Genomic DNA, 19600 nt, shown 5'->3' with positions numbered 1-19600 from the left:
GGAGAATGCAAGACTAGTGAGAATATTTGAGCACCTACTTAGGGACGTGTCAGATTTTACTTGAAAACCTTCTCCTTCTTCTTTCTCCAAGTGGCACATGTGATCATCCCAATCCTCCTAACATAAAAACCAAAACTAAAAAAAAACCAAAAACCAAACAAAAGAAAAAAAAAAACCCTCAACAAAAAAGTTGGGCAGAGTTTTAAAATCTGTTTAAAACTGCCTTTTAACTGTGATCTTGTCACCTGAAATATTAGCTCAAAATAGCATTCTTGAGAAAACTTTATAAACAATGGATCTTCTATTTTATGCTCAGGATTGCAGCCAAGGACCCATGAGAAGATGCAGTAAACTGTGTTTAAGCTGAACAATATTCAGAATGTGTGGAAGAGATTACAATTGCATATCTACATATATATAAATATACGTGTGTACAGAACAAAATTGTATGTAAGAATGAAGGAATGGAAAAATAAATCTGATGGGATAAAATTAGGACAGGAAGGCTTTTCCTATGAAACATGTGAAAGCTGCTTGACATATTTGAAATGTAACAGGAAAAAACTTGCTAAAATATTGAAATCCTTGGAGTTAAACAAAATCTCCACATTATCAAGATCTTCATTTTATAAAACTTCTAATTGATATAAAGTTTCAGCATTTCATAATAAAAACCTACTAAAATGTGTATTCCTGTGACCTCTGTTCTTTATGTAGGTGAGACACAGCATTCAACTTTGTCTATTTCTGTGTGTTATAAAACTTAAAATTTAAAAAAAAAAACGAAGCCAAAACTCCCACAAACCACAAAACAAAAGCAATTCCTCTGACTAAAATTACTTCAAAGAAAAACTGGAAGACAAAAATTGTCAAGAGGAGGATCAAAATAAAACATTTTTATTAAATCAGGAGAAGTCAATGTCAAAATTTCAATTGGCCTAAAGTGTCATTTTAAATAAGCTATGTGCCAACATTTTGGTTTTCATTCTAATCTATATCTCTGCTAATTCCATGGAACTTAGTGTAAACCTGGCTGTAGATAGATGGTAGGTAGTGTTGGTGAAACCTTGGAATACATTTGGGAGAAGTAAGATGAGCTTTGAGTCATTTGAGTCAGAAAGTAAAATCTGAGTAACAACTGTAATTTTGACTATCTTTTGCTTAAATGACACCTACATGACTTCAGAGTCAGAATATATAAACCACGCAATTTTCAGTTTTGCTTTGTGTTTAGATTTAGCTATTTCTTGTGTGTTAGAAAAGCTAACCATGCATATACAGCTCAAATTTGCTTTACAAATTAGTACTTAGCTATTAATGTTTCAGCTGCTCATCTGTTTCCCGCTGACAATTACATAACCATGCTTAATTGCTAAATATATAAACTGGTACTTAAAGCTTATTATCCATCAACAAAGTATACAAAGTAATTATTGAAGGTGTATTATGAAGTAATATTAAAATACATGAAAGAATTTGTTATTTTTTATATAAATTTTTAAAAATATTTGTATTTAATAATAATAAAAAAGGGATCTCAAAGCAGATTTGGGCTGGTACTGATCCTCTGATAGACCATAGTCTAAAATGTGATGTTAACTACCTGTTGTCAAATCATGTGTTTTAAGTATATTGAAACTTTAGAAGTGGAGCTATATCTAATTTAAATGTAATGGTATTCTAAAAGTAACATCCCGTATTTAATTGGTGGGATATGTTGAATTTTGTCTGTTTGAATTAAGAAACACTAGTTTTTTGTGTGTTATCTGAAAAAAGTCATAGAGAAACTGTGTAATTCCAAAAGCAGAGAGGAGTTTAACTATTACTTATGTGTTGGCACTGAAATGATTTACATGTTCTCAGAATGAGAAGATATGGGATAATACAGGAAAAAAGTATAGTTTGAAGAGAAAACAAGAAAGCTAGGGATTCAGGGGTTTTCTCTTGGACAAAATGCAAGCTGGTTTTCTATAATAGCAGGATATGTAAGCTTAATCAAATGAGGAGAGAAAACACAGCTTACTTGTACTGGAAATGAAGTGCTACACATAAAGTGAAAGAAGAGTCAGTGTCTGCCCTTCTGCATATTTTTTTTGGTACTGAGGTGTTTGAGCTTGACACAAACATCTGTTACTTTTTATAGGATAATTTTTTTATTGTTTATAGGATAATACGTGGAATTAATGTTTGTTTCATATGGTATATCGGCATGTGGAAATGAGCCAGGTACATGGAATCTGAAGGCAGGATGTTACACAGGGAATTGTCTCAAATTATCAACCTAAATTTACTGCTTTGCCTTCTCATTTTTATCTCTACCACTCTTTTACGCTGTGAGAAAAAATGTCTTGACAAAATGTTTTGTTTGCTTAAAGATGTAAAGTAACGAAGTACAGAACATTTACATTCAGAATATATGTGAAAATACAATACTGAGCATGCTATTAGTTTAATAACATCTCATCCCCATTATAGTTTTTATTTCATTGGCAGTATAAGTACAAGAATAATATGTAAATTTTTTTGAGTTAGAAATAATACACTGCAGTTTGCTCAATTTTTCTCTTGAAATAAGGGCAGCAGCTGGAGACTGCTTCATTTCACTGTTGGAGACAAACTGCTGTTTCAATAGTTTGTTAAATAGGGAAAGAGAAATGGGCTCAGTGTAAGTAAAGAGGACAGTACTAGATCCATAAGAAACATGATGAAGTGTATGAGGCCATTTTACTCCTCTTAGAAGAAAAAGTGTGAATATGTATATAAGGACACACCCACCAGCCCCAGTAACCTGGGAGTGAAATCTGGAAATAAATGGAAATCTCGAAAGAAAAAAAAGGAAAAAAAAAAAGAGAGATTGGGAGGGAGAGTAGAAATTTGACAGTCTGAGTTCCTTTCCTTCTGTATGATTTTGTTAATTTTTTATCTTTAGCTTTCTTACAAATTAACAACAAAATCCTAGAAAAAATTTCTTCATTTAGGCTGTTAGTGCACAAAGTGCTTCTGTAAGTGTACATACAAATGTGCAAAAGATCCCATCCCCCAAATGAAATTGTAAAATATTGTTTTTTCAGGTATCTAATTAGTGATATTAAGTTGCTTGATGATATTTAAAATCAGTAGAGTTTAAAGAAGAGAGGTGGGAATTTAATTTTGTGCAGACAGCTTTTTTCCCCAGTATTTTCCTTAAAAATTAACCTTTCCTTTAATGCTAACTATAAAATGCAATAGAAATATTGCCACTTATAGTGATATAAACTGAGTTGAAATCAATATTAAAAGGTTATGTATCTTGCATTTGTACTGTTCTTTCTGGGCTTTCAGCCATATTTGATTCCATAGCCAGTCAGGGTGAATATTGTATCATGTAGAAAATACGTTAGAGTCAGAAGACTTGTTCATAAAAGTAAAGCAATTTTAATAACACTGCAAACACAAATAATTACTGCTTACATCGTCAGAAAAACCACCTTGATTTTGATTGTCCCATAGTTTATGACAAGAAGCAAAGGTAATATAAGGTAGAGAACAATCAACAAAGGAAACTTTGTGGAATTTTCTTTGTTTTCTTCTAAAGTAATAAAATATTAATTTAATCAAATTTCAAAGTGGGGGAAGATTGATGATAGTGTCATAGACAACATGATAGTTAACAATGTCTTCCATAAGCTCTTTCTCTGTTACAAAGGCTTTTAAGATGTTTTATTCTGGGGTGTGATCCCGATTGTCTGAACAATCCCTCAGCCTGCACCCAGTTTGTACATAAGTAGGTGTTCCTATCTGTGGCTTCCTTTTTAGGAAGCAATAAATGAATTGCATGTCAGATTTATTTTTTGTTTTAACCTTCCTTTAGGAAGACATGAAGTAGTTTAGTGACCCTGAACTATCCTTTTATCCTTAGAAACATTTCCTCTCTAGTAGAAATATGTTTCTGTGGTAAAGGGTTTGCTGCTCTGAACCCCTGAATGTAACAGAGGTCTGGGTTTTCTTTTAAGTCAGACTGGGTGTCTTTGAACAATAAATGTTCAAGTAAATACTGTTCTCTAACATTTTGAAAGCTTATTTTTTTCTTTTAGCAGTTTCTGAAAGAAAATGTTAATGGTGGCAGACAACTCTCATGTGAGATGTATTTAACTGTTTATGGCATTGAAATATCTGACTACCTTCTTGGCCAGTCAATATCTCCGCTTTTAGCAGTTCACTGTGCTTATGAACACAGAGCCTGGGAGTACAGCTTTTGCTCATAAAAGCTCTGACTGTGCACTCTGTGTTCAGGCTGTTGTAATTTCTTACATAGTCCTTGCTATATGTTTGATTGTCCTTCACTGAGATGTGGATCTTCATGCTGTTACCTAGATGTGAGTTAGGAGGCGTGCCTGGGACACATGCAACATACCTGTTCAACTCACAGCACAATTACATTGTTCAGAGCTTTACCACCCTGGCTGTGAGAATTTCTATGAGCTCTGGCAATGGTCTTGAATGACATATAGGTCAAGCAAGGGCTTGTCTTCCTACCCATAACAAATAAATCTGAAGTAGGCATTGACAAAATACAAAGTTTTCTTCTGTGTTTTCTTAAGTGATGTAAGCATGTTAAAATAATGTGTGAAATCATAGTTTAAAACTCGCTAATTTCCACATATAACCATTAGCTTCAACTTATAGCCATTTCCATATAGTGAAAATAATTTCTTAAAATCTTTGTCTTCAGAAACTCTATATCATAGTGTTCATAAGGACAGTACATCCAGGTGTATATTCTGCACTAGAGTGTACCTGCTAGGAAAAATGTCTCGTACTTATTAATTGATTTGGGATGGAAGTGATAAATTCTGTGAAAACAGTTTATTCATTTCACATGATTTGTATAAATAAGTTTATTATGATTTTCTGTTTGATAAGTTTCTGTCTGAATAAAGAAATTATTAATTTTCAATTGTTATTAATGGCATGTCAGAATGAGTGAGAAAGAGTTGGTCATCATGACTTATGAGAAACAGCAGGCCAAGTGAAAAATATTACATGGTTTTATGGTTGTTTCCATAAACTTCTGCTTTTGATGCATTAATTTTTCAGGTAATTGAAAAGAAAGTGATCAGTATGACTGTTTTGTAAATGTAAGAGCCTTGATTGTGTTTGTTAATAGAAATACATAATTTAGGTACAGAAATAGAATTTATTGTTGTTTATGATACTTTTCATGTAAAAGAAAACTCTGAAAATTTACTAATATAGTAACATTTTTCTTCAATTTTTTTCCCAAGTTCTTTGATGTAATCTCAACCACTGAGAAACCACTGTCTGAGCAAGACTGGTATCATGGTGCAATTCCAAGAATAGAAGCCCAGGAGCTGTTAAAACAGCAAGGAGACTTCTTGGTGCGAGAGAGCCACGGGAAACCTGGTGAATATGTCCTTTCTGTGTTTTCAGATGGACAACGGAGACACTTTATCATACAATATGCTGATGTACGTCTCTGATATAGTACTGAATATTCAATTTAGGACCTACGTAGTTTACTATAGCAAATGGATTTAGCCTTTATATGAAAATATGAAAGCTGTGGGAAATATTTCCATCAGTGCTGAAATCAGGGGAAAAGGTCGTTTTGAGAAACAAAGGAAAAATATGAGGTATCAGGTTATTCAATTTCCTTTATCCTATTGATTTATTTATTATTGAAAAGCCAAGATATTTCTGTGTATGTTTTGAAATCTAGAACTTGTTATTATTAATTTATGCATGTACCTTTATGTATTTTTAAACCCATTTACATAGTCGGTGCCAATTAGACTACTTTTAATTCGAACAGTAAAGGTTCAGCTGAATCTTTCTGAAGAATGGAAACAGTCATGGAGAAGGAAGTAATCAGTGTTGGTTTTATACAGTTGGGAATTGAAGTCCCTGCTGCACTAGAGGTGCTTATGTTCTTTTTAGCCCTATGGTTACTGTTTTTTTCAGTATAACACAAACGCTTATGGATGTTGCACAGTCTAAGGACCAAAATTGACCCCCCTTTTTGGTCTAACTTAAGAAAAATTGGTGACTGAATTAGCAGTATGTTATATTGTTATATGCCTTTATCAAGTGTATTTCTTTTTATTCTTAATGCATTACTTGTTTTTTTAACCTTTCAGAATTTTGAACTTACTAAAAATGTGACATTTCACATAACATTACTAGAAATTTTTCTTGAAGTGTGACATTGCAGCAAATTATTCTCAGTTATGATTCAGTAATGCTGTCTCTTCAGTGTCTTGTAATAAAAGTCTCCCACATACAGAAAAATACATTCAATCACATAATGATATTTACACTGAAGGAATTTCCTTGTCTAAATCCCCAGCAGATGCAGCATGCCTAGGGAACTCAATATTGTGTACCTGCTTTATTTCCTTTTAATGAGAGGCAGTAATATTTTTCAAACTTCAGAGAGGTTGGAAGGCTTGTATAGGATCAATGATTATGGACACATGTCATGGCTGGAGTGTTCATTAGTTCTCACCTACTGTTTGCTTTGTGGAAGTGAACATTTGCACATAGTGTTTATTTTATTTTGATTTTATGACCTTAAAGTATTTTGATGTGTCAGAGTGCTGAATGAGAAAATAAGCGATAAAATTACCTCTACATAGATACACAGAATCTTACAAGATGCTTGGTGCTCTCTGATCTGACCCAGCAGAAATAAATGCACATTGTATTCTTGATGTGACTGAAGTAATTTTGTGCAAATCGTTTTGGTAGGGATGTTGGAGGAGAGTGTAGTGCAAGGGATTTGTTCGTTTGCACAGATATGAAAAATGTGGAATCGAGTGTCTGTGACTGGTGAAACCACACTCTTGGATCACTGGCAGACCTCCATATTTTCTTTTGAATCAAGCACTGAAGATCAGAGTGGGACATTTGTTTTAACAGTGATCCTTTAATTGCATAAGTATTCTCTCTCTAAATTTACCATTATTTTAAAGTCTAACCTTAATATAACTATGTGTGATAAATCAGTTTATCATTCAGCTTTTAAGCTGAATTAATTCACTGCTGTCCATTCAAGGCAACTGTTGTCTTCGCTTCTGCTTACTTGAGGCTGTGGCATTGTAAAATTGTTGTTTGTTAGTGATTTTAATAATGGTCAGGATGTAGTGTAAACACACAGAATCAAAGGACACTGTCTGCCCTGAGGGTTTTACATAAATGACAGCAGATGGTTGCATAGCTGGGTCTGGGATGAGGAAATAATGGGCAGTAGTGGCTGTTGTGCTAAGGAGACTCTTAGGACATCAGGTTTTTTGGATCATCAGCACAGAAGTATGAAGGAACTTATTTGAAATGAATGGGAACTAGTGTTAGTGGTCAATCGAAGTATAGTCATTATTTAATAAACAACAAAATACCAACACAAAGTATTCAGTCCGTGGAAACATTTTATGATGGAGATCTGTGAATGTTAAAAGCAGGTGATGTGACCAAGCTGTCTTTACTAAAAGCAACAACATGTTTCAGGAAGTTAATGTTTTAACCCTCAAGAAACACAATAAACTTAAAATGCACTGTGAAAGGAATTTAACCCTGGGGGTTAGAAAGAAAACTGTCTGCATGCCAGTGGTAGAGGTTTTCATTGCCCAGTTGTGTAAATGAACTTGAATCACCATCTGTGCTTTTGAGTTTTTTTAATTGCAGTACTTGTTCATTGTCAGGCTGGCTTATGGCAGCTACTTGTGGGAAGAGCTCTCTAACTGTAGATGCTGAGTCTTGTGAAAGCACAAGGCTTTCTTATATTTCACCATACTTCTCTTTGAATCACATGCCTGACTTGCCTTTAGCTGCTTTAGACTCTTCTGGTTTATACTCCCTATTAAAGACCAATCATGTACTGTATAATCTGTGCCAGGGATTTATTAAATCAAATATTATAAATGCAGTAAGATCAGATTAAGACAGTATTACTTATCTCCTGTTTATTTTATTGTCAGATTTTTAGTTTGCTGTCGTAGTTCTTAGAACTTGAAGTAATTCGGAAGTTGGTGTTTTTTCTGGTTTAGAATATTTTTATTTCAATCTGTCATAGTTTTAAGTTTAACTGTCCTATCTGTTTAAATTAAGAGTTTAAATAGTCATTTTATCATGTTGCCTTACATGAGTGATGGAGTAATTTTGCATTTATTAATTTGTCATCTTCCTGTCATTCCATTTAAGTCAGTAGAAATACTATTTAAAGATCAGAAAATGAATTTAATTCTGTGTAAGTGAGCATTACTTTCTTACAAGTGGGGAGAATTTGATGATGCACTTTTGCAGTTTCTTGCTAGAAATATTGCTTGTAGAGAAATAATTATTCCCTTTTATGTCTTTACAGAATCAATATCGTTTTGAAGGAACTGGTTTTCCAACTATTCCTCAGCTCATAGAACATCATTACACAACAAAGCAAGTCATTACAAAGAAATCAGGTGTTGTTCTGCTGAATCCTGTTGTTAAGGTAATGCATACATTCCAAGAACTTTATTTAACTGAAAATAATTTGGGGGTGTTTCTGTTGTTATTTAAAATATGGTCCTGTGCAACTTCTCAGAAGATTTTTCATTTTTACTCATTTTGTGACTCTGTTTCTGAGCTTTTTGAACCTTTTCTGCTCTGTGCAATATATTAATTTAAAAGTACTCTCCATTCTGATCCTTGTAATAAATTTTTGCTATCTTGAAAGAATGGCATTCAACATCTTAAAACAATTTTTTTTTTGTTTCCCATTTGGATTTCAATACTAAGTAATTCAAAGTAGTAGTTCATTTCCCTTCCCTCCATAAAGGAAGAAATTTCTTTTATATAGTGCTGTTGTATAAGTGGCGACAGTCTCATGAAATTTGGAAGACTTATGACAACTCCATTTTATCTCTGTTTTATATCTCAAAAATAAGTTATATGGACACAGAAAAAGGTACTGACACTCCAGCGTACTTGAAAATTAAAATAAAAATTCCCTTTTTAATCAGGAAGCTACTGCAGAAAGTCTTTCAAGAGGAAAATGAAAAGGGATAAGTATCAAACTATATCAGTGTTTTAAGAGCCTCCTTGACTTCTTCCAGTATTTTTGCAATTAGTATCTATTTAGTTGATATTTCATTCATATACCAATTCCACTTATATCTTTGGATCTTAACTATAGGTAAGCCTTCTTGATTTATTTTTTTTCAAGACTGGTCGCAAGCCTGTCTTCAGCAAAATTTTGATGTTGCCTACATGATTTGAATTTCTTTAGAGCAGCTGTTCTCAAAAATATTTAAATTGTTTTGGTTTGTAATGGCTTTTGCTCTGAGCTATGATTTTATGGTGATTTTAGTTCTCCCATCTGACAAAAACTAGATGATGTATTCTGAAGAAGTATTTCAGAATGAAGAAAAAGGGTGTTATGAGCTTTCCTTTTTAATTTTCTTGGAACTCTGGCTTTCATACAGGAAAGTAAAGACATTTTAAGTTGTTTTCAAAAATAGCATATGCACTCTGACACCTAGTGTTGGGGGTAATTTATGCATCATGTACTATTACCAAAATGTCTTTGATCATTTCCTTAAAATTCATTTGACATCTGCAATGACTGGTTTTTCTTTGTTCGATTTATAACTGCAGAGCAGTCTTTGTCATTTCGTGCAATCTTTAATCTTTTTATGCAAATTGCTGTCCCTGTAATAACCTATTTAGGAATTGAAAGTTAAATATGGCATAGAACTTCACAGAAAAAAAAGTTATGCTTTTTAGTTTGTTTTTCTTTCCTTCCTTCCCGCAGTCGTTCATCCTCCTTTACCACATTAGTAAAATTAGTGTTCACCTTCTGAGACATTGCCCTTGAAAGAACAGTCTTAATTGTGTCACAAAAGGCCTGTCCCATGTCCCATTTGATGGAGACCAAATCTGCCTGCTTGGAATTTTGATGATACTGTTATAATAGAATTTAAATTAGAAAAACTGAGGGCATTAAGAAAGATATCTGCTAGTGACTTCTTTAATGGAAAAATCTCTCATATTTATTTATAATCTTTTAGAAAAAATGTGCATAATGTTCTTCAGTTTGTTATTGATGAATTGACTGGTATGTAAAGCCCCTGGGTAACCTCAGTGCATACCCAAAGTCTTTATTAGTAGAAATGCTATTTTAACTGTATTAGATGTATTTTAACTTTTTAACATCTTTGACCTCATGTTGTGGAGGTTTTTAAATTTTTTGAAATACATTTTTTTATCCTGAAGAAATCTGTGTGAAGTTGTGAATATGCTTCAGTTTGACTACTAAAAAAGAAAATAATCAAGAAAATAAGACATGCCATTTTTATTTAGGTGTATCTTCATTAATGTTTTCATTTGGATCAGAAATACGCCTTTGAAGCAAGTCTGCCCAGTGCCATTAGGATGCTGTGCCTCCACCACTGAGCAGTCTCTGAGGATCCACTTTACTCCTTTCAGCTGAAACGAAATGGGAACATGCACAGCTCTTATGGGAGGGCTCTCAGTTTTCAGAACCATTATTTCTAGCCTGAAATAATGCTTTCCCCCCAGGTATATGCTTCAGATCCTGAACACCAACTGATTCACTCTGGAGATCTGCCACTATTTCACTAGTGCTAATATAGTCCTAGTATTTGGATCCTCTGTGATGTGGATTTATACATTTCGTGTACATGGGAGGAATGATGGACCATAAATGTTGAGATGAATGAAAAGTGTTAAAAGAAAAAAAATAGATATTTCTTAGTCGTGCTTCTAATGTAGATAAATAAGTTTGCAAATGATGTGATAAATTTAGGGAGATCTGATGCTGTCTTGCAAGATATGTGTATGTTAATGAGTTAGACATGGAAAGAAATGGTGAAGAATTACAAATTTAAGTTAGAGAGGTTCTTTTCATGAAAATGCACTCAGAAAAATCTGATGTGACCCTAATTTTTCAGTCACTGAACCAATTTGAAGATGGGAAGCATAAACAATCTATATGCTTCATGTTTCAGCTTCTTAGTAGTGTCACAGAACTGACAATGACTCCCTTAATAATTAGTTAACATATACTTATCCATGCAAAGGTAACCAAAAGTTGTTTTCTTGGCTTTTGGCTCCCCTTAGTGTTGGTTGATTTTTCTGGTGTTTCGTTTGGCTTTGCTTTATTTTGCCAAAGCAAGCTGAAGTTCACTTTTGCAACTCTACCCTGGCTAGATTTGTAGCTCCAAAGAGGACATCTGAGTTACCTGCATGATACTCAAAGGCTTTGGCCACGTATTCTGTAGGAATGCTGACAAGCACCTGGCGGTCACGGTCTCTGTGTGTTGATTTTTGGCCCAAAGCTGCAATTCTTGTGATTTTAATTAAAGTCTAATTACATGCATTTTTAAATGATGAAATAAATCTGTAATTTTCTTTAAGAAAATTGAACTCACAGTTTGGAAGTGAGTGTTTATAATATGTAAAAGATGTACTTACACAAAATAGATTTATTTATTGTATATGAAATAAATGATTCAATAGCCTGCAGCTATTGGCATTTGGACAGAATTTCATATCTTAATACTAGAAGTGCATTTCAGTTATATTCCTATTTCCTCAGAATTTAGAGAAACGTTACAGAATTTGCTTTTCAGGTTTTGTAGCAGAAATGATTACAATATTTCTGTCATGTAACAAAATGAATGCATTGTTCTTAATGGAGGCCTATTCTTGTCAAGGCATGTCATCCTGTTCAGAAAAGGGAAAAAAGAGAATAATTTGCTCTTTGTGTAGCAAAGTACTAAATCAAATTCATGTATAATTTCAGGTATATTGACTACTTTCAAAATTAAAAGGATTTATTTTCTCAAAAATTCTCATTAAAGTGCATTGTAATAATGGAGGCTCAAAGAGTAACAAAGATTGTTTGATAGTCTTGATAGTGATCAAAGGGTTTTGTAGCTTTTTTTTCTGAAGACTGTGGCTTTAAACATCTGCTCTAATCAGTGTTTCTGGTTCAGTCTTGTCTTTATGGTATTTCTTTCCATGATCAGGTTTAGATTAAAATTGGAAGATAAGACTCTTAAAGGGGGTAAACATTATGCTCAAAACTAGAAAAAAAATATGTTTTATCAAGTATATGAATTCCATTTTAGCAAACACAGTGTATTTTTTGACCAATCTCTTAAAGAAAAGTCTCTGTTCTAGAAATATTAAATGGGCACCTTGGCTACACGTGAATTCCTGGTTTCTGTACTGCTTTCATATAAAAAAATTATGTAATGCCATAGTGCTATGTGGAATGCAAACTGAACAAAAGGAGTTATCTCAAACACAACTGGAACAGTAGGAAACAAGAAAAATAACTAAAATTTAAGCCTTTCATTCTTACTAAAAAAGAAAAGTAGGTATGTTGTTAGGAAGGGGAAAAAGTTATTAAATTAAAGACTTCAGAGGAATCTGGTAACTAGGAGAATAAACTCCTTTGATTAAAACATACTTTGTCAAAGATTATTTAGATTTACTAGATTTTATTGCTGACATTTTGTATATACACTTTAAAATCAAAGGATTGTCTATATTGTGTAACATTCTGGCCACAAGTCCTTGTGGAACACTCATAAAAACTGAGGCTTTGCACTGTGGCTTTTCAGTGTTTTTGTCAGAAACTTTATAACCAGATGTTAATATAGCACAATAATAAAATTGTATTAGAATTGTGTATGATTGCAACACCTTTTCTGCTGAAGTAACATCCTGGGTTTTTTATGGATTCTGGCTGCTTCCTCAGATTTTGAATTAAAATATTCTATAATAATTATTTTTTATAAAATTGTGAGTTATAAACTTCTTGTAGGTCTCTAATTATATTCTTCTTTCTGTTTCTACTTGTGCAGTCAGTTTGCAATATTTTCATAGGATGTGGCTACAAGTATGTAACCTTCATTGAACATAAGCTCTCACAGGTCAAAAAACACAGTGTAGATTAAGAGCAAAAATGAGTGTCTGAGCTCTTAAATTCCCTTGTAGAATTATAGTTATGCGCAGTCGGGTACTGTGAAGTAGCTTATGATTGCTTCAAAGTATTTTAGCATCTATCAGTTTAAGTGGAACAAGATGTTAAAAAGGAGTGAAATGACATTTCAGCTGTGCAGTAGCAAAGGTTACACACAAAAGCAGATACAGGCTAAGAAGGGTATGGCTTTCTTGAATCAGGTGCATACATCAAATATGTGTAATTGTGTCTGAATTCTCAAGAAGATCTGTTTGTGAGAGCATGAATAGTAGACTTGTTTGCTTAATTGTGGGCCAGTTTATTCAGAAAGAGTTGTGACACATTGAGGAGGATGCTGTGTAGTTAATTCTCAGATTTTTGAGTTTTAGGAAAGGATACAAAAGATAGAGAAAAGGTGCAACTGTTGTGGTTTAACTCCAGCTGGCAACTGAACACAGAGGATCATTCACTTCCCCCACAGTGGGATAGTGGAGACAATCATAAGGGTAAAAGTGAGAAAACTCATGGGTTGAGGGAAAGACAGTTGAATAGGAAAAGCGTAAGCCTCACATGTAAGCAAAGCAAAACAAGGAATTCATTCACTGCTTCCCATGAGCAGGCAGGTGTTCAGCCATCTCCAGGAAAGCAGGGCTCCATCATGTGTAACCATGACTTTGGAAGAAAAATGCTGTCACTCTGCGTGTCTTCTTCCTTCTTTTTTCCCAGCTTTATATGCTGAGCATGATGCCATATGTTACAGGGTATTGACACATCCCTTTGGTCCATTGGGGTCAGCTGTCCTGGCTGTGTCCCCTCCTAATGTCTTGTACAGCCTGCTAGAATTCGTGGGAAAAGCTTAAAAAAATTCACCTTCACTGGAATCTTTTAATTTTAGAGGAGATTGTGTACGCATGCACGCCATAAAGATTGCTTCATGTGTTAATCATCTTTGTCAAGGAATTAATTTAACATGTAAACCCAAAATATAACCCCATACTAGCTACTGTGAACAAAATTACCCCAGCCAAAACCACTGCAGCAGCAAAGAGTTGATTGCCATAGACCACAGAGGACAATTTTGTCTAGCTAAAGTCGTTAATACAGAAGAAAAAAAAATATGCTGAATACAGCATTCAGAAGATTACAGAAATAATAATAGAATCTGCTAATATTTAGCAGAGCCATTTCTGTACCACTTCCCTTTGTGTGTCCTTCATTGACTGGCTTTTTTTCTGCCACCAAGAGATTTTTCCAGCAATTTTGCTGTTCTGAATAATGAGTTAGTGGTATGTGAGAAGCTAGCAATATCTCATTGAAGAACTGTGTGCATCTTATATAAAATCTTAATGCAGCATGCTTCTTTTAAACTGTTGACATCTATGTAATGTTGTATGATTTCTGATTCAATGCCATCATCTGTCTTGCTTGGAGTGCAGGCAGAGCTTACTGGAACTCACGCTGAAATCTTGTCAATTAAGGCTACAGATTTCTTTCTGTGTGGCTTTGCCTTTCCCCTGCTCTTTCCCAATCAAAAATTAGCTAATATAGAAGTTTATTTGAAATTTTGACAGATTACTTCCATTCTAATGGTTTTAACATGTTTTCTGAAGATTATGAAACCTAGTGCAAGATGAGCAGGTGTGGCTAGGAAAGGATAGGACAACGGATCTTTGGGTTTTGTTTTGCACAAATAATAATTTGGTGGAAGCTCTAAGGTGGAACTGCAGCAGTTTGGAAAGTATTGTATGCCTACCACTCTAACTTAGAAATTATTTTTGAAGGACTGTTGGGTATATCAAGGAACAGTCTGGCAGAGAGTATACCTTAGTGTGTGGATGTTGCCAAAAGGATGAGTTAAATATTTTTCCTCACAGGGAAGAGAAACCATCTAACTGGAAACAATGGATGTTTTGAAGTTAAGTCAGGATGGAACTAAGTATGTGGCTAAGTATCTTACATAGCTCAAGGAGACTGTCTTGGACATTTTTGCATACATCTGTAGTCTCCCTACCCCATCTGATATACCTCTTCATATGTGGGTGGAAGTAAAAATGTGTTTGTGCCTGTGTGAAAATATTTTAGCCTATTTTAATCATTTGAGTGTATTTTTTTTTGTGTACACATGATATGACTCTGCTTTTCCATTCTTGTCTATTTTAATCACACGAAATGTTTAAATGAAAAACTATGTTATCACACAGCTTTGTTTTCCTTTGAGTGTACAGAAGATTGTCACTAGTTTTGGAAGGCATATCTGATCCAGGGCAGATAATTTTTCTGTTTGCGTATATTTGGTTAGTGGAGTACTTAGGTTTTGGAGCTGAATTTATAGTCCAGAGGAATTCTGTGTGTTTTAAAATGTTTGAAATATCATGGTTTTGACATAAACTTGACTTTCTCTTTCCTGTGCTCTAAGATTTCACATTCTATGTCATGTTCTTCCTCAGATTTCTTCTTTCTTCTCTATTTTTCTCTATTTCCTTTATTTTTCCTCAAATATCCTCAGCGTCTTTCTAGCCCTTTCTTGAATAAGAGAAGTACTGCTGCACATCATTCAAAAAAAAAGTGAGGAAAACTGGTACTGTATATTGACTTGTATATAATTTTGTCTACTGATCTTTAAGTAAGATTGCTCGAAGAACAACTGTGCAGTTAATCTGAGGTCACTTCTGCAGTTTACACCTTGTATAATAGCTTTTTTGAATCTCAGTTCTACCCTCTTGGTTTATAGCCATTTACAATTTGATTTAGCAGAAAGGTTGAACTTCACAGTGTTTTTTTTACCTAACAGTAAGAAGTCAGATAAAATAGTACTTTTTCCAAGGAGCTAAACCTGTCTGCACTATTATTCTGTTTTACAGCTCACATTGAGTTTCATCAGTGTGGCTTAATATGCAAAGCAACTTCTATAACAATTTTTACAGCTCATGAATCTTTATTCTGAAACAGTTTTAAAGAAGTTGCCAGTGAGGTTTTTCAAAACCCCTCTTGTAAAACTTACTTGTTCTTTTGAAAAATCTTTTCTACCAGCTACCTTTATTTCCGTACTTAATCTGAAGGACTTGAAACACATAGTTTATGATTCATGAAATTGATATGAACATTAGGTCTACTGGCACAGGTGATGTCAAAACTATTACTTCTCTAAAAAGATCATTTCTCATTCCCCCATTGATAGGCCTATCTACATGTACACAGCTATTATTCACTTCTTTTTTTCCTCTGGTTCATCAAGTTCTGATAAGTGATATTTGAATACCTATGTGATAAAAATTGTCTGTGACTCTGGTTTTCATAGCCGTAAAAAGAATTTTACTGTAATTATCCTTAATACCGAAAATGAAAGATTAGCTTTCCATTTTAGTTGTTGTGGGAAAATAGTTCTTGGCTGCAGTAATTCATACTACTGATATTTTCTATTTAACTTGGAAGAAGGAGAGCAAATACAACTTTCCAAAGTAGTTTTCTGATGCATTTTTTTCTGCTTACAAGAAGAAACATCATGCCTGTTTATGCACTAGATTCATGAAATGTTGATAAAATCCCTCTATTTTTGGGGTTATTTTAGGGAAATGTTAAGGGTTAATGTACTCTCCTCAGAGAAAGGGTAGGGATGTTTAGCTTTTTGGTTAATGCCCCATGCTGTGTCCAAATAGATTCTGAGGCTGCAAAGTCTTATGTTTTCATTTCTCTTAAAGCAACATGTTTGGTTTTCATCAATTCATTTTGGGGCTCCCTAAACCAACTGAGGGTTTTTTTAGCCTTTTTTACTTTTGTTACATCTACTATTAAGATGAAAAACAGTGACAGAATTTTCTAGAGATACTGCCTTCTGAACTAGGAAGAGTAAATAATGTGACAGAGCATGAGATAAGTAAATAAGAGTGATGATAACATAGAAATCTTATTTATTCATACTGTCTTGGAACCTCATTGAGATTTTCTCCCTCTTCCTCTTTTACAAATCTTGCTTTGGAGTTTGGGTAAGAATCTTGTTTTCATTTGGTGGTTCTCTGAAACGAAATACAGCACAGGTGGCATTTTTCTTTTTATCCTCTTTTCTCTCTTCCATTAGAAATGGTGAGATTTTTAGAACAAAGTGTTTAAGCTGAGGCTCTTAAATTCATATCTAATTCCCAAAATGTCTGTTTTAAAAAGTTGAGTATTTAATTGCATTACTGCTCATTGTTAATTTGAAAAAGTACAATTTTAGAATTCTTAATGATTGAAATTGTTACTGAAAATTATAGAAAAATAATGCTGAGGGAATTTGAACACTTGGTTATGTTTTCCACTTTATTGAAAGCTGTTATAATTAAGCTGCAACTAATTTATAAGCCGTCTTCTTAGTTTAATAATTTGTGATTTCTTTGATGTGGTTTCTCCTAATGAAGAGAGATAGGCAGGAGGAAAACTGCAGTAAGGACTTGAGCTTGTATATTTTGAAGACATTTACGGTAATAGTGATAACATTTCAGTCTCATAGCTCAGAAAACCATCTGCTGTTCATACTGGTACTCAGTGGCTTGCACACAACACAACTGGACCTGCATTCTCATTGAAGAGAATATTGATGAACAATTGATTCCCTGCTGGTTGCTCAGGGTTTGAAACTTACCATGGTCCAGGGAACCATGAAACTTAATACCATTCTAAGATTAATAGTACATATCCAGAAAAAGAATACTACATGTCCAGAATACTTTATTTTACAAATAAAAGGCAAAATTTCAGGTTAAGTATTCTTTTTGACAGTAAAGGTTTTTATGGCTTATTAATATAATATAATAAGACATGACCCAGCGGTTAGGATGTCCAACAGCCAAATCCTTTATTAAAAGGAAAAACCCCCTTTATATACCCTCAGGGGGCATGTGATTCGCCTGGACCCAATCACTGTAGGGTACACACTGCCCATGTGTGTCAGTGTTTTACCTGGAGACTCAGAATACATCACCCTGCATCCCTGGGATATGCCTCCTACAGGTTTTATTTCTTTAATTACTGTTTTGTCTTTTTGTGAGTTACAGTTAACTTTTGAAATAACTCTCCTCTTTGAAAATTTATATCTTTGTTGAAATCAAACAAGTTATACCAGATAGTCTGAGAAAGTCTGGAAAGGTAGTCAATAGCAAACTGTTTGCTTAAGTAAACCTTCAGTATGATGACTGTTGGGGAAAGGGCTGGTGTCCTGGCTGGTATCCTGCTGACCAGGGAGTCCCCTGTGGCTGCTCAAGCCCAGGGAGCAGCCAGCCCTAACTACACACTTGCCCTGCTATTTAGTAGTTAATGAGGAATAATAATCAGAGAACTGTAACACCATTGAACAAAGTAGGTGGGAGGATGTGGCTTCAGAAGGCAGTAATGCCTTTTCCAGCCAGGGCAGAAGGAACTCCTTTGCCTGCAGTGGAAACAACTATGTACTAATAAGAGCGGTCTCAGTAAGGTTCTTGCTCATCTTTCTTTTCCCACCCAAGAATTGTCTGCCTTGAATAAATTCCTTTCTATCCTTTAGGTATCTTATCATTTCCCGGGTGTTCTTCCACAGAGAAGCTCAAAGCTATGCTTTTGCCAGTAGTTCCTCATGTCTGATAAGGGGTTATCTACCAAGCTGCGCTGAAGCTTAGTCAGAGCCGAGCCAAGTCAGTTCCTGTGATATGGCATTCATGTAATTCAGTTTCTCCTGGGGGAAGCCACAGGACAGAAATAAAGTAGAATGTGGTAAAGTTTGTGGATTTCTTAAGTAATTCCATTTGGAAATAAGGTATATCATTAAGATTACAATCAAGTATGCTCAAGTGCTAATTTTTGTAACTGAATTTGTATAAAGTGCCTTTATATTCTGTGGTCCAAAATTAACAGTAGAAAAATCTGAGCAGTCACAAAGTAAAGAGAGATTTATAGTAGTGTCACAAGAAGAGAGCTGCATCATAAACAGGCTCCTTCTGGGTGGAATTGTAATGGGCATCAATAGTCTCAGGAGTTCGGTCTGCTGTCATTCAGATTGGTTTGATGAGGTATGAAAATGTGGCGCATTTGCTCTATTTGATTTAGAAGCAACTCATTTGAAATGAAAATTTCTGTGACTTGTACTGGTGTGCGTTAAAGTGTCTGTTGATCTATACCTACATTCAAGAATATTATGTCTCATTTTACTGTCACATTTCTTCTGTAACTTTCATTGTCTTTCACACACCTGATAAATCTGTAGATGAATTAAGCACTTACAGGAGATCAAGAACGTTATGATCAGACACGACATTAACTTTTTTATGATATGCTAATATGTATCCATTTCTTTGTGTGCCTTATTGATTTATTATTAAATATTGACAGCTATCTAAAATTATTGAATGATTCCATATTCAACTCAGTGCAATTCAAATAGATTTAGTGAGACAACATACTTGAAATAGAAAGTCTTATCCTTGTAACTGTCCACCTTACCATGCTGTTCATATTATAGTTTGTTAAAGAAAGGCAATTATCTGAACCACTTACATTTTTTTTGAACTAGTATTTAAATGAATATCTAACACATTGCAAATTAGAAAATTTGGTTTCTTTTTTGTTTCTTTTTTAATGCCAGAATTGTACACTGGTATGATGTAGATGACAGTGTCTCTTCTCTTAGATTTT

At 34.2% G+C, this 19600-nt stretch overlaps 1 protein-coding gene across 5 annotated transcripts in view; it reads left to right on the top strand.

The window, feature by feature from the left end:
- Positions 1–19600, top strand: part of FER (FER tyrosine kinase) — a 155518-nt gene that overhangs the window by 74233 nt on the left and 61685 nt on the right. For 4 of the 5 annotated variants that reach the window (XM_017812659.1, XM_017812661.1, XM_017812662.1 and 1 more), the window contains exons 12-13: positions 5265–5468; positions 8357–8479. In XM_017812659.1, the coding sequence (XP_017668148.1) occupies positions 5265–5468; positions 8357–8479 (327 nt within the window). Of the gene's footprint in view, positions 1–5264; positions 5469–8356; positions 8480–10548; positions 10838–19600 lie in introns of those variants that run through there. The other variant, XM_017812663.1, reaches the window with a different exon arrangement.

This window comes from Lepidothrix coronata, unplaced genomic scaffold (assembly GCF_001604755.1).
Source record: "Lepidothrix coronata isolate B3197 unplaced genomic scaffold, Lepidothrix_coronata-1.0 Scaffold37, whole genome shotgun sequence".
In the NCBI taxonomy this organism is placed as follows: Eukaryota; Metazoa; Chordata; class Aves; order Passeriformes; family Pipridae; genus Lepidothrix; species Lepidothrix coronata.
The sequence above is the reverse complement of the archived record's forward strand: the minus strand, read 5'-3'. Positions and strand labels throughout refer to the sequence as shown.